Source organism: Rissa tridactyla, chromosome 3, assembly GCF_028500815.1.
Source record: "Rissa tridactyla isolate bRisTri1 chromosome 3, bRisTri1.patW.cur.20221130, whole genome shotgun sequence".
Taxonomy (NCBI): domain Eukaryota; kingdom Metazoa; phylum Chordata; class Aves; order Charadriiformes; family Laridae; genus Rissa; species Rissa tridactyla.
In genome coordinates, this window is record NC_071468.1 from 97972231 (window position 1) to 97987195 (window position 14965).

Below are 14965 nucleotides of genomic sequence, written 5' to 3' on the forward strand. Positions count from 1 at the left end.
ATTTGAGATGTTTTTTTAAATAAATAGATCAGGCATCATTAACTCATCTCTGAAGTAGCAATATGAGCAAGAAAACAGAGTGAGCGTGTCTTGTAATCAGTCCAGTGTTACCTGGGACTGAAATACTATAATGCATTTAATAATCATTGCATGATGTCATCCCAAAACACAGTTAAGGCTAGGTATTTAGGGCCTTCCATGCCTTAACGTGCTTTTTACCTAAATCACCTACCCTGAATCGTAACTTCAAATTATCATAGCTTTTTTATCTGGATATAAACTGAGTAGAAGGACATTTAACATTACTGGGTCACATCTTAAAGCTTATGAAAAACCCTTCCACTAGCACCAATTGTAATAGGATTCAGAGCCTGGTTTTACCTGGTATCTAAAATTGCATATTGGGTCCTCAGGAAATTTTTAAAAAAACGTTGTTATCTAACTCCCATTTAATTTACAGGCTGTTTGGGTCACCTGTCTCTGTAAGCACTGATAAATGGCATGAGCTTGCACTGAGATGAAATTTGGTATCAGAGGATCATCAGCAATAAGAGCAACAAGATATGTACGTGAAAATTTCAAATAGCATCTATTTGCCTTTATGAATTTGACCCTAACTCCTTAGCGAAGTTACTTAAATTCATTGCATGAGCTATAGAATCATAGAATATTTTGAGTTGGAAGGGACATTTAAAGGTCATTTAGTCCACCTACCCCTGCAATAAGCAGGGACATCATCAACTAGATCAGGTTGCTCAGAGCCCCGTCCAACCTGACCTTGAGTGTTTCCAGGGATGGGGCATCTACCAATTCTCTGAGCAACCTGTTCCAGTGTTTCACCACCATCATTGTATAAAATTTCTTCCTTATATCTAAGCAAAATCTTCCCTCTTTTAGTTTAAAACCATTAACCCTTGTCCTATCGCAATAGGCCCTGCTAAATAGCTTTTCCCCATCTTTCTTATAAGCCACCTTTAAGGAATGAAAGGCCACAAGGAAGTCTCGCTGGAGCCTTCTTTTCTCCAAGCTGAACAACCTAAACTCTCTCAGCCTGTCCTCATAGGAGAGGTGTTCCATCCCTCTGATAATTTTTGTGGTCCTCCTCTGGACTTGCTCCAACAAGTCCCTGTCCTTCTTATGTCGGGGGCTCCAGAGCTGGATGCAGTACTCCAGGTGGAGTCTCACCAGAGTGGAGTAGAGGGGCAGAATCACCTCCTTTGACTTGCTGGCCACGCTTCTTTGGATGCAGCCCAGGATACTGTGGGCCTTCCTGGCTGCGAAGCACACATTCCCAGCTCATGTCCAGCTTTTCGTCCACTGGTACCCCAAAGTCCTTCTTGGCAGGGCTACTCTCAGTACCTTCATCCCCCAGCTTGTACTGATACTGGGGATTTCCCTGACCAGGTGCAGAACCCTGCACTTGGCCTAGTTGAACCTCATGGGATTCACATGGGCCCACTACTCAAACTTGTCCAGGTCCCTTTGGATGGCATCCCATCCATCAGGCATCACATCCCGCAGGCACCACTGAGCTTTGTGTTGTCTGCAAATTTGCTGAGGGTGCACTCAATCCCACTGTCTATGTCATGGATGCAGACATTGAACTGTACTTGTCCCAGCACAGGCCCTTGAGGAACACCACTTGTCACCGATCTCCATCTGGATATTGAGCCATTGACCACTACCCTCTGGATGCCAACATCTCACCAATTCCTTATGTACCGAACAGTCTACTCATCAAATCCATACCTCTCCAATTTAGAGAGAATGATGGTGTGGGGAACATGTCAAAGGCCCTACAGAAGTCCAGATAGACAAGATTTGTAGCTCTTCCCTTGTCCGCTGATGTAGTCACTCCATCATAGAAGGCCATGAGGTTGGTCAGGCAGGACTTGCCCTTGGTGAAGCCATACTGGCTGTTGTGAGTCAGCTCCCTGTCCTCTACGTGTCTTAGCATAGCTTCTAGGAGGACCTGTTCCATGATCTTCCCAGGCACAGAGGTGTGGCTGATAGGTTGGTAGTTGCCAGGATCATCCTTTCTATCCGTTTTAAAAATGGGTGCAATGTTTCCCTTTTTCTAGTCACTGGGGAATTCATCTGACTGCCATGACTTTTCAAGTATCATGGAGAGTAGCTTGGCTACTACATCAGCCAATTTCAGGGCTCTGGGATGCATCTTATCAGGTCCCATAGAATTTTATATGTTCAAGTTCCTCAGGTGGTCACGAATGTGAGCTCCTAGGATGTTAAACTAGAGATGGAGCGATGAAATAGAAAATCACATTTATTTTGGGTTCCTGAAATATTTAGACAGTTCCCGTTCTTCTGTTCCTATCTGTTTAAATGTATGTATTTTTCCAAGTTTGGCAAGACTAAACCCTGAACTTTCAAGTACAGCTTTTCCAAGAGTTCTCCAGGAATACTAGTCATGAGTCTTGTAAGAATTTCTTTCTAAAAAGATTTTCAATTGTGATGGCAGCCTAATGGCATGGAAATAGTCAGGACTACAGCCAGCTGGAACACTATTACCTTGGAGTTTCACCTCAGAGTGCAAACATTTTGCAGAAAAGCGTTTAAGAATATACAAAGTTTTCTTCAGAGTCAGGGAACCTTCTTACACATTACCATTTGTTTTGTGGTATCACCTACAGACACTGGACATCCATGCCTAAGTCCATGCCTTGCCTTCTCCGGTTTTGAGAAGAGGCGGATCTTAATTTAATTTGATGTTTGTTGCTGGTGCCACTTACACCCCCCTTCATTCTTTTTCTAAAAGTGTTTAAAAGTTCTGACTTCATTTTAACATGGGGAGAACCACACTATGAAATAGTGATGAATGTTACAAAATGGAATTGGCAACCTCAGTCACCTTTTTTGAGAAATTCCTCCACTAATAACTGAAAAGTGTTAGGGTCCTGGCAAATTATCATAACCCAGCTAAATAAGTTGAATCATAAGTGGGTTTTAGCTATTATTTTTCTGGGAACAGAACCTGTTTGGAGATGGAGAGTGCATTGCAGATTTAATAATAAGCCTATTACAGAGCAAGGTTTACTACTAAATCCCTCAGCATTTCTACTTTCTCGCTAGCTATTCCTTGCAGCTTTTCTTCAGTAATGGGGATTTCTTTTACGCGAAAGCTAAGTAGTATTTCTTTTCTAAATAATGTAAGATGTTCCTATTGGTTGCAAATCAAGTACCTACTCTACCAAGGTATTTCATACTCAATTTCAGAATGAATGTTTTACTGCTTTTTGACGTAAACCATAAATCTGTGAGGATGGTGCCACCTAATGTAAATAGCGAACATGACAACTGTTTTCCGTTTATTTGACATTGTTAAGTTACCAGCAAGGATTGAAAGGTTAGGAATTTAATATTCTTTTATCCCTTCTGTGTACTTATCTGGAAAACTATTCTGCCAGAGATTTCCATGGGATGACTGAAAAGGTCTCATTTCTATAAGATTCACTTCTGTTCTGGTCTTTTTTTCATCAATATGTTTTGATCTATTTCAAGTTTTTAAAACATAGAAAATACAGAAAATGTTTGACTAAAAATCTCTTAGGTTTAGCTGCATGCAGCTCTCCTGGCTTCAGTCGGATTCATCTGTCACCTGGGAACATTTTCAGAGACTGCTGGAGGAGGAGACAGCAGAATTTAGTAAATACTCTGCCCACTGAGAAGAAACAAGGGAAAATGACACAGAGAAAGCCTAACAGAATAGCAGCTGTCTTGTGTCCTCCTTAACTATGCTGTTTCGACCTGCATTGCTGCAGATTTAGCCATGATCATGCCTTGGTACTGGTGTACACCTTTGTGCTCATGTAGTGCCGCTGTCATTTGCACCAACGGAGTCTACTCAGATTTTGAGAGTATGTAGTGTGGTTTGCAGCAATTTACGTCTTCTGCATTGCTGTAACTTCAGGTATTGAGCTTCAGCTCTGGCCGAGAACTGTGGCATAGTCAGAAATGTGTTTTAAAGAATCTTTTCCATAAGAGGAAAAGGGATTTTAAAGTTATATAAAATCAAGGAGAGATTAGGTACCTACCTTGAAAAAGGCATTATGGACACCTACTTTCAGATGTTCTATTTCTTAAGCTGTTTTTGGATAATTGGTATGGAAACTGTGGATCTGATATAAGCTGAGCTATTTGATACAGTGCTTCACAAGACACAGTGCCCTTGTCTTTTAACTTGTGTAAATGGGCTATATAATTCTTCACCTTTTTCCATGTAATCAAACAAGCTCATTCAATCATAGTGGTTTGAGTGAGGCTGAGTGTCTATGTCACTTAGGGTGTTTTTTGGAACTTATTTCTTAAATTACAGTAAGGATTCTTGATTAAAAAACATCCCAAGCATAGTTATGAATAAATAAAAGCTAAACACTGTGACTGTGGATGCACATTTTAATTAACTAGAAAGTCACATCTTCTTTTCACTGATCATCTTGCTCTTTCTCTCCCCAGGCTCATGTGTGGTGATTGTAGAGAGCTGAATAATGTTTTAGTCACACAACTTTCATTAAAGCTATCAAAACCATGCAGCTAATTTCCTGAGCTCAGCCTCGAAAACATAAAGGTTACTGTTTATCCCTGTATCTAAGAGCATGAACACTTTTAACTGGCTTAGGAAAAGCCATTGCTTCATGTGGTAAAAATCCCCTCTATATCAGTAGAATTATATTAAATGTTCAACATTACTGTGATATTCTTTGGGTCTTTTGAAAGCCTCTTTACAGAAACATGAAGATGTATGAGAAAGCACAATATTCAGATGGCTGGGGACAGGACTTACAAGGATCAAAAATCCAGTCATTACACAGCTAGCAGATAAAAGAGGTGCAGTATCATCTGTACAGACAAGTCATTGGATGAAAGCAGTTTTGAGATAGCTATGACCTTTTTATGTTATCATTCATTGACCCCACTAATATGCATTGTAAGCAGCTTTTTCCTTCACATAGATAGAATTAGCATTTTTATTGCAAAACCAGCCAACTTGACTGGGATTTGTATTTTGCGTAACATACTTGTATCACTTGATCACTCCACAGATCAGCTTTCCCGGGTACAGCAGAGATGGTGGTTGTGCCAAGCTATAAAATCCAATAGAAGGATTTCATTCCACATAAAACACAGAACATGTCTTCTTCTTGGTCCGTATCATTTTTTTTTTTTTGGTTTGGCACAGAAAGCTTCACTTGCCTGTGAAAAGAATAATGCCCAATAGATTCCCAACTCAGTATAGTTTTATTTTTCCCCTCTTCTGCCTAAGTCATCTCTTGAAACAGACTAATACTCCACCTTCCTTATCTAACCTTTAAGAGGCTAAAAATGCTCCTTTTTGAGTATATCTAACTGTAGGACAAGAATGCTCAGCAGACCACTCATAGTCCTTGTTGCTGGCTGTGTCCTGACTCTGTGTACGGACAAGATGTGGGTGTATGTCATCCTCTGTTTGACCTTGCTTCTCGTGGAGGGAAACTCAGGTGTGTGTGTAGCAAAGGAGCTAAAGCAATAGTGCAGTAAGTACTCAGATCAGCGCAGATCAAGTTGGAGTGGACTAAAAAGTGTCAAATGAGCCACTGAAATCAGTGAGGCAGACCCATTAAAATCAGTGGCAAGCTGCAACTGAATCAGGACACCATAAAATAAAAGTCATAAGTGATTTCACATACAGCACACAAACTTTTATTTACTAATTAAGGCTGGTTTAGCACAGGGATTGACAAGTAAAAAAATCAAACCAAAAAACCCTCCCCCTAAACCAGCAAACTCTCAAAGAAATAGTTTCCTCTGGCATTGGCTTGTTTTCAAGGCTTCCTTGAAAACATGAGACAGAAATATATTTTTCAAATGAAAGCTGAGATTCTTAAATTGTCTTGCCCAGGGGCACTGGGGCTACATGAAAACGCAAAAGCTGTTCTAACATTTGTCATAATATTCTTGAGTGCCGTTAATAATATGTTTTCATACTATTCCTATGGGAATTCAGGGAAACATGACAGTTGTTTGATACTGCTGATTTTCTGTAAGTGAATCAGAACTGTATTCTGATTTCAGCAATCCCTAGAAAAAAATAGATTTTGGAGGCTAATTTTTGTTAAACTCATGTAACGAGGCTTACATTTTTACAGATGATCAGTTTGCTCATGTATTCTTATGATTGATTTAGATTTCTTGCTCCTGATTAGGAAAGCATTTGGAGAAGGGATTAAACTTGGTGCTCCCTCCATATGGAAGAGTGTCTCACTAGTGATATACAGAATTAAGCTTATATTTCTTACATTTACCTGACCCAATGACCTTGTAATCTGTTTACATCAAGTGGAACAATTTTAACAAGGAAAATTAAACACCTTTGTCACTTATTCCTTTAGCAACAGCAGCTGTTGGCCTGATTTAGAACAACAGAACAGAACAGGAGTAGCGTAGAACAGAACGGAACGGAACGGAACGGAACGGAACGGAATAGAATAGAATAGAATAGAATAGAATAGAATAGAATAGAATAGAATAGAATATTTCAGTTGAAAGGGACCTACAATGATCATCTAATCCAACAGCCTGGCCACTTCAGGGCTGACCAAAAATTAAAGCATATTATTAAGGGTATTGTCCAAATGCCTCTTAAACACTGACAGTCTTGGGGCATCAATCAGCTCTCTAGGAAGTCTATTCCAGTGTTTGACCGCTGTCTTGATAAAGAAATCCTTCCTAATATCTAGTCTGAACCTGCTTTGATGCAGCTTTGAACCATTAAACATTTGAACGTGATTGTTAAGGGAATGGGTTAGAACTGCATATTTAAATCCATTCAGGCACGAGTTGAATTGAAGCCATACCGACTGTACCCTAGGTGAGTATACTTTATTGAAGAAATGAAAAGTTAGGTTGGTTTTAAGATTACAGGCGTTACCTAAAGAACACCCTAAAGTTAGCAGTTATAAAGATTTTTTTTACAAACAAGCGCATATGTGGGCAAATATGTACTTTTTTTCGTCTGATTTCATTGACTTTTGCCAATTTATAAGTAAAGATTAAAGCAGCAGGCACAATTAATTTCCTCTTGTAGATTGTGTGTATATATATATATGTACATTTTAGATAGACAGAAAATTCAGGACTGTAGAATGACTTGCATGAATATTGTTAATAGTCACAGATTACATACTAAATATCCTGATTTTCCTATGGTATACGTCATTACTTTAAGTGATTTGCATAATTGTGTAACCCAGCCAGCAACTAGGACCATGCAGCCCCTCACTCACTCCCCGCAGTTGGGTTGAGGGAGAGAATCGGAAGAGCAAAAGTGAGAAAAAAACTCATGGGTTGAGATAAAGACAGTTTAATAAGTAAAGCAAAAGCTGTGCATGCAAGAAAAGCAAAACAAGGAATTCATTCACTGCTTCCCATTCGCAGGCAGGTGCTCAGCCATCTCCAGGAAAGCAGGGCCCCTTCACACTTAATGGTTATTTGGGAAGACAAATGCCTTAACTCCCAACTTTCCCCCTTCCTTCTTCTTCCCTCAGCTTTATATACTGAGCAGGTCATGGTATGGAATATCCCTTTGGTCAGTTGGGTTGTGTCTTCTCACAACTTGTGCACTCACTTCTTGTGCACTCCCATCCTACAGGCTGGCTGGGTGGTGTGAAGAGCAGAAAAGGCCTTGACTACTTAGCAACAACCAAAACCAGTAGTGCACTATCAACACTATTTTCATCCCAAATCCAAACCACAGCACTACACCAGCTGTGTTTACCTGGAGGGCATAGAAACATGTGAACAAAGGCAAGGGCCATAACAAGCTGAAGGCTATAGAGGCCATAAGAGGACAATTAATTGTTCCCATCCTTCTGCTAAAACAGGGTTGGTAGGCACAATGGGAAAAAGCTCTTGAAGACTGACAGAATATGGAAAAGAAAAAGCTGTGGAGGCTGCTGGCAAGTAACAAGAGGTAACAAGAATCAAATCATGATGCTGGTCCATGCTGACAAGCTATGGTAACCATATAACCTTCTTCCAGCATGGGTTCATGGCCTCCTGAATTAGCATGCTTCTAGAATGAATTATCAGGACTTTACGCAGGATGCAAAGATCTGTAGTTACAGCGCCTCAGCCTGTGACACTGCTGTGTTGAAGGGTCAAATAAGATCTGTTACATCTGCCAGGAATTTGCATGCTAAATTAATGCGGAAAATCCCAGCTGCTGCAGAAGGTCATGTTGGTGCTTCTGTTGTGCAGCTTCTTCCAGTTCACCTCAGAGAGCGCGTCACAGCCAGACAGCATTACAGGGATAGCTGCAAAACTGGAATACTGTTACTAATGCTCACATGATGTATTTTGAAGGATTAGAAATTCAAGCATTGCCCCGGTTTAATTTAATCCAGATTAATTGCTAATTATAGTCTGCAGGGCCGGGTGCAGCCATAAGGTTCACGGGGAGGAGTGTCTTGTGCCTTGCTTGCTGGTCTCCCTCTCTGGGCCTCGCCTCAGGTTATGCCTTGACGTGGGGTAGATGTGATGAGCTGCGATGGGAAGCCACAGACACAAATTTCTAGCTGCTGCACAGCTCTACAGCCGCTCGCCCACTGCAGCAACTGCCTTGTGGCAACCTGTGACTGCCAGGGGAGTCACATATTGCCACATATTGCCAGGCACATATTGCCTCCGTGGTGGCAGAGGAGGAGGAGGAAGGCCTATTGGGCAGAGCTAGGGGCACAGGAATTCTTGTTCTAGCTTTGGTCTGATTTTGGTTCCTATTTACTGTTCTTCGTCACCTATCTAAAACCCTTAACATTATTCTGTAACTTGTTTTTTTTTTTTTTTTTTAAATTCTATTACAGTGACAGCTGTATGCAGGAGCAAGTAAAGTAGCATATGCTTTGCAAGTAAAAGTTAGCCTATGAGGAAAGACTTTTGGCGCAAGGCTCTGTTTAGTATATGAAGAACAGACTGGCTTCCAGGCTGGAAGAGAAATTATATTATTGGCAGAGAATGAAAGCAAAAAATAAAACAATAAATAAAAGAAGCAGAATAATTTCCAGACACTTAATAAGACAGAGGAAGCAATGGAAAGGGTGAAAAAATATTTGATTGCTTTCATTACGAATGATACAAACTCACAAGGGCTTGACTGTTTGTGTAAGATGATCACTTTGACTCATAGAACAACAGACTTTTCATGATCTCCTTATCAGTGGCTCTTTATAATTTGAACAGTCATTTTAAGCTTTCAATATAGAAAATAAATCAAATGTGTTGTCAGGAGTGAAATAAATAAAAAGGTCCCTGCATTTTGTTTGCACGTTTGATATACAAAAGACCAAGAACTGGGGAAGGTGTAATAAGGTCTGGCATTTCATTTTAATGCTGAAATTATGGAGAGCATATATTAGGCACAAATAGTGCTACAGTTTCAAATAATCAACCTTTTTGACAACTGTAGTCATGAGTATAAAATAATTGCTTGTAACCTCTTGATAAAATTTCTCATACGTGCCATTGCTATAAAAGTTCACTTCATTAACCAAGTTTTCAGTCCTATCCTTGTCTGTGAGGACCGTTTGTGCCGACCTTTTGGCACCTGCAAATAGAGGAGTGAGCAGCGCTTCGCCGCAGCATGGCTACCTACCTAACTGGAGGGTAAATCACTGGGCAACAAACAGGGGATACTGGGTAAACGCAGTCATGCACAGTGAAGGCACACTGGTGAGAATGCGGGAAGAGAAAACCATGTGAAGAAATCAAAAAAAAAGACAACCTAGCAGAAAGAAAACTACAGTAGTTGAGTGAGGATCAGTGCAAATCCAAGCTCTTTTCTACTGTTATAATTTACTAGGTGGCAATATAAAATGGGATTTAACTAGCAGAAGTCTTTTGCAGATCTTGATGCTGAATTACATTTTATGTCAGTTGTGAAGAAATGGCAAAGAAAAGGACACTGTGCAAGACAGACTATGGTGCTGTTTAATAATGATGGCAAGGCATGGGGTTAGGGGTAAAACCAGAAATATTGGTTGGTGAAAGAATACATTGCGTTAGATTTTCCTGAAAGGAGTTGGTGTTTGAATTTCTCCGTTGGCTTTGTAATGCCAGCCTTTATGTATTAGTACAGAATTTTATAGGTTAATGGTGGTGAGAGAGAAACTCAGTGAATATCTCCTTTTGCTGACCATGTAATTGCCAGCCTTGGAACTGGGGAGTTCGAGGGTCTTTGCTCTCCAAGATAGGTCTGTGCAAAATCCATCTCAGCCTGTATATCCACACAGTACTGTGTAGTGCGGATGTTAGTTGGCACTAGCCAGCTGGCACCCGTTTGGAAATCTCCGTGTGTTATAAGAATACTATAAGGCTTTAAAAGACGTTTTATTTTTAAGGCTTCTGAAATTGGAGGAAACAGTTTTTGATTTGAACTGTTTTCTCTGTTAACCTTTAGTTACCTACTTTAGGTATCTTTAAGGAGAGGACTGCTTTTGAAGCCAGTCAGGGTGGATAGGTGTCTTTTGGCATGCCCGTCAGGATTAGAAATGGGAGTGGCAGCACCCCATAACATTTAGGTGATAAAAAAAAGTGATAAAATTATGCTGAGAAATTTTCCACACCTGTGAGCAGGTTACAGGATGTAATTCTCCCTTCCTTCAACCCAAAAAGCATTAGGCACTACCTCAGACCTATCCCAGCTACAAAATCTGTATTCTCTAAAGTTTATTTTGAATAATTTAGGTATTTCAGTGGACCCACTTAAATTAACAGCTGAAGATAACCTACACTAGCAGGGAGAAAAACAGTTTCCTGGTGGATGCCCTGAGACCTGATTCTTTTCTACTTAAGATGATGTTAATTCAGAGCATATAAACATTTCCCCTTCTGAAAAACCCATTTGAATAGGAGGAGAGTACAAGCAGTGATAATTTTCATCTCTTTTTTTGAAAATACATGAAAAACGCCTGGACATCAGTAGCTGGAATCAGAAATAGTTCTAAGCCACGATGATGGTGAAGTCGTGTGCATGAAGGTTGCTGGCTGCTCGCCAGCAGAGAGCTCCCCTGAATCGGCAGCTATTTGCCACTTTAGCTGTCATCAGAGAAGCTGTATCTCTTTTTTAGCTGCTGAAGAGCGCTAATGGGATAATGAGCAGTTTGCACTTTCTCATTGCCACTTATTCATCATAGACAGTGCACACAAAGTATCTGTAGTTAAAGTATTAAGTGATCGCTTTTGTGATGTTTGGTCTGAGTTATACTTCCAAAGTGTCTAGGTTTTTAGATTAATATTTGATAAACTGTGGTTGAAGCCGAGCATATTTAAATTAAATAATTGTGCAAATTTATGATATCAGTTCTAAGTTCTAAAGAAAAGGATCATTTTGTGTAAATCTCTGCTTCTCCTCCAGAGAACACCCTTACTGCTATTCTGAAGCTCTCTTTCCAGTGATGCTACCAAAAACATATAGCTATGAAAATATTGGACTACATGATACACACCCTTGAGGAACTGGGTTTACTAATAACGATGTTAAATGAGATTTTGTAGCAAGTATAAGCTGGAAAAAAACATTTTTAGCACAGAGTTATGCTAATGTTAAGATTGAAACCATCTCAAGGCTTTCTTAGCGAGGAAGATGAACAAAATTTTGCTACTCCTACCTGGAGGGATTAAAGACTGGAAAAAGTGCTTCTGTAATTGAGTGGGAGAGGAAAGATGGGACAAGCAGCTGAAAGAGGAACGGCCTGAGAGGCAGGTCTGCTCCAGCCCATCCACCTGCCAGGGAGCGAGGTCAGTGGGATGGGGGTGGTACAGATGTTTCTCACAGCTGTGTTCCTGATCAAGCCATAGTCGTTATTCCATACCCTTTCACCCTTTCTTTGGTGGCCTATCCAGGGATCTGGAGTTAACAAATTATAATGCCTCTCATGCAGAATTAGACGATAAATGTAAAATAAACACGGTCCCATTTATTTTATCTTCCCTTCTCTCAATTGGATACTAACAGAATACTTCTCCCTCATAGGATGCCGCCTTCTGGAGCTTTTTTTTGTGAAAGACCGTGGAGCCGTTTGTTTTATGAAGTGACACTCCCATATCCATGTGAAAGCAAGTTTTTGCAAAAGCTTACTGACAGAAAATGTCTTTATGAGTCCATATATAAAAGCCATTTTCTTTACAAAAACCTGGATATTCCTTATGCAGATACAGTAGTTTTGGCCTGATCTATCATATTTGCCAAAGGTGGGAAGATGATGAGTATTACTGAACAAATGGTGCTCTTTGCAGTAGTCCGTATACTGTTGTAGATGTGAAATGGTCTTCCATCAGCTTCTGGATCAGATTCTCAGCTTCTCTGATCAGCACAGTTCTACTGAAACCAGCAGCCTCACAGGCACATGTTGGCAGAGAACCTTCTCCCTCTCTTATTTCACTCTGTCCAGAAAACAAAATGAAACAAAACAACACTGTTTTTAGGATGATCTAATAGGCATTTGAGATAGAAATAGTTGATCTTTCCAGTGCTAACAAGAAGATTATTAATTACTAATGGTGTTTGCAAGACTGGTGCCTCAAAAACTACACTCTTTAAGGCACAAGTTGTTCTTTCTTGTCTTTATGTTCTGTTTAGCAGAATAGAGTAGAACAGAATACAAAGTATGGTAGAGATGTTTTGTACTTGCAAAAATGTAATGAAGTTTAAAAATATGTATAAATGTGTCAGCTGTACAATAATTTAGGCTGGATAGCATCTGTGGTAGTCATCAGGTTTGATCCACCACTTAAATCAGGGCCAACTTTGAAGTTGTATCAGGTTATTCAGGGCCTTGTACAGTCAAGTTCCAAATATCTCCAAGGACAGTGGTCCAACAGCCTCTCTGGGCAACCTGTGCCAGGGTTTGACCACTCTTGTTGTGAAGAATGCTTTTCTTGCTCTGACAAATGAAATTTTTAACCTGAGGTGTGCCTTTTTCAAACTATGAGCTGATGTTGCTCATGTTTGTATTCAAAATGTGAAAAATGGAAAGCCGGAAGACCTGTTTCTGTCTGGCCTCTCCTTCTCAGACTATTTGATCTGAGTAGTCCTGCTCAGAATGTTCTCCTTTTGGCACAGCTCATCACAACACAGACTCAACAAGCAACTCTGCAATGGCAAGCTATGGGCCTGTGACACCTGAAAGTTCCCTGGAAAAGGGATCTGTGCAATTGTGCTAACTGTTGTATGGTGACAGTCTCAGGGCAACTTCTCTGGAAAAAGTATTCTGCAAGCAAAATGCTGACTTCCATCCTGTCTGTCTTGCAGGAGCCCAGTCCTATGGAGTGTGCCGGGTGTTGATTTTTTTAATGTCTGCTTGACAAAGTATCAAGTCTTATAAGTAAGCCTATTTCTTGAATACTAATAAACTTTGAGTTATTGCTTGTTCTGCTCTGTGACAAGTGGGGCAGTTCAGAACAGGGGCAGTTACAGATAAAGGATGGAGTCACAAAGTTAGGAGCTCTCTCCTTCCAGTGCCTCCAAGACAAGGAAGGATTTTTGGATTCAGTGTGATACTTGGTCACCTGTATTTATGCATTTCACTGGTGATGTCTTAGAACTATAGCTCTTAACCCAGAGTCATTATTTTGATGGGGTAATTTTAACAAACTAAATTTTTAATTTTTTTTTATTTATTGAAAATATAAAAAAATGCCAAATCTGCATTTTTACAGGACTGAATGCCAATCTTAACACCATGCTTACTTGAGTTTATTGGGTGATCAGTTGTCAGGAAGGGTTGCTGTAAACAACACACAATATGGTCATCCTGCAATGTTATGTCAGCTGAAGGAACTTGAATGAATGAGATGTCAGTTAAACCCAGTTTGAATTCATGTTAAACCTGATAAATAAAAAAGCATAAGAAAGACAAGGTTAACTATCTAATCTTTGAAATATTTTTAGAGATCTAATGCAAAAAAGACCCCTCCCTCCAACTCTAATACAACCAGATCCACCAATATTAATTAACAATGTGCAAGCCCCTGGAATAACAGGCGATTACTAGATGTTCTTGCAGTGTGCTGGGCCTTTCGAATCCCAGTCCGTGTACCTCAATAACATACAGTTGTTATAGTGCCCAATATAGGTTTTACCTCTAAGGAGCCTAACAATAGCTTCTATTCCAGAACAGAAATGGCTTGTTACAGGACAAAAGCCCTTTGTGAGGAGAAAAGTTGAGCAAAACAGTTTTACGCTCAGTTGTCTTTGTTTCCAGGCAGGCAGGCAGCTAATAATGTGCATTTGTCAGTTTACTACTCTAACGCTGTTCCAGAAAGCGGTGCTCTTCACCATGTTACGTTGGGGTTGCTCTTTAGGGTTCGTCATCTGCGTGGCTTTCTGGGAAAAGAACTTTACAGCAATTCTGTTTTAACTAACCTTTATTGTATCTATGCCTATAAATATGGGATGTCTTTCTACTAGATTTTTACTAGACCATTTCTAATGGTGACCTGAACAAGAATGAAGTGGACATGAACAAAAAGGAAGATCTTACTCAGCAGGTAAGAGACTGATTGTGGGTGATTTTAGAGCAGATATGCTGATAGAAAATACTTTTTGAATCCACTTCAAGATTTCAAGTCAGCAAATACTTCATTGGGGATTTTGTACAAGACTCTTCATGCATCTATGTTGAGCATGGTCTAATTCTGAAACAAATGCAGGTCAGAGAAAGGCTTCTTGTTTAAGCTGAAAAAAACCCATTTGCTTTAGGAAGAAAACCTAAGTAATTTTAACTTCCAATTTCTTTAAGTTATAACTTTATCAAAAGTAATAGAAATAGGCATCTAAAATCTGATCCCTTAATATACGTGGGAAAACAGATTGCCTTTGGCTGCATTAATGTAAATAAAAGCACTAAAATTTGTGGACCAGAGTCTGACCTGGATTAGAAAGTGGCATCTTAAGTCAGGCTACCGACCTAAGAGG

At 39.9% G+C, this 14965-nt stretch overlaps 1 protein-coding gene across 7 annotated transcripts in view; it reads left to right on the forward strand.

Moving 5' to 3' along the window:
• Positions 1 to 14965, forward strand: part of LGSN (lengsin, lens protein with glutamine synthetase domain) — a 114600-nt gene that overhangs the window by 73183 nt on the left and 26452 nt on the right. For 6 of the 7 annotated variants that reach the window (XM_054195503.1, XM_054195504.1, XM_054195506.1 and 3 more), the window contains one exon: positions 14459 to 14538. In XM_054195503.1, coding sequence (XP_054051478.1) covers positions 14509 to 14538 — 30 coding nt within the window. In that variant the 5' untranslated portion in view covers positions 14459 to 14508. Of the gene's footprint in view, positions 1 to 14458; positions 14539 to 14965 lie in introns of those variants that run through there. The other variant, XM_054195510.1, reaches the window with a different exon arrangement.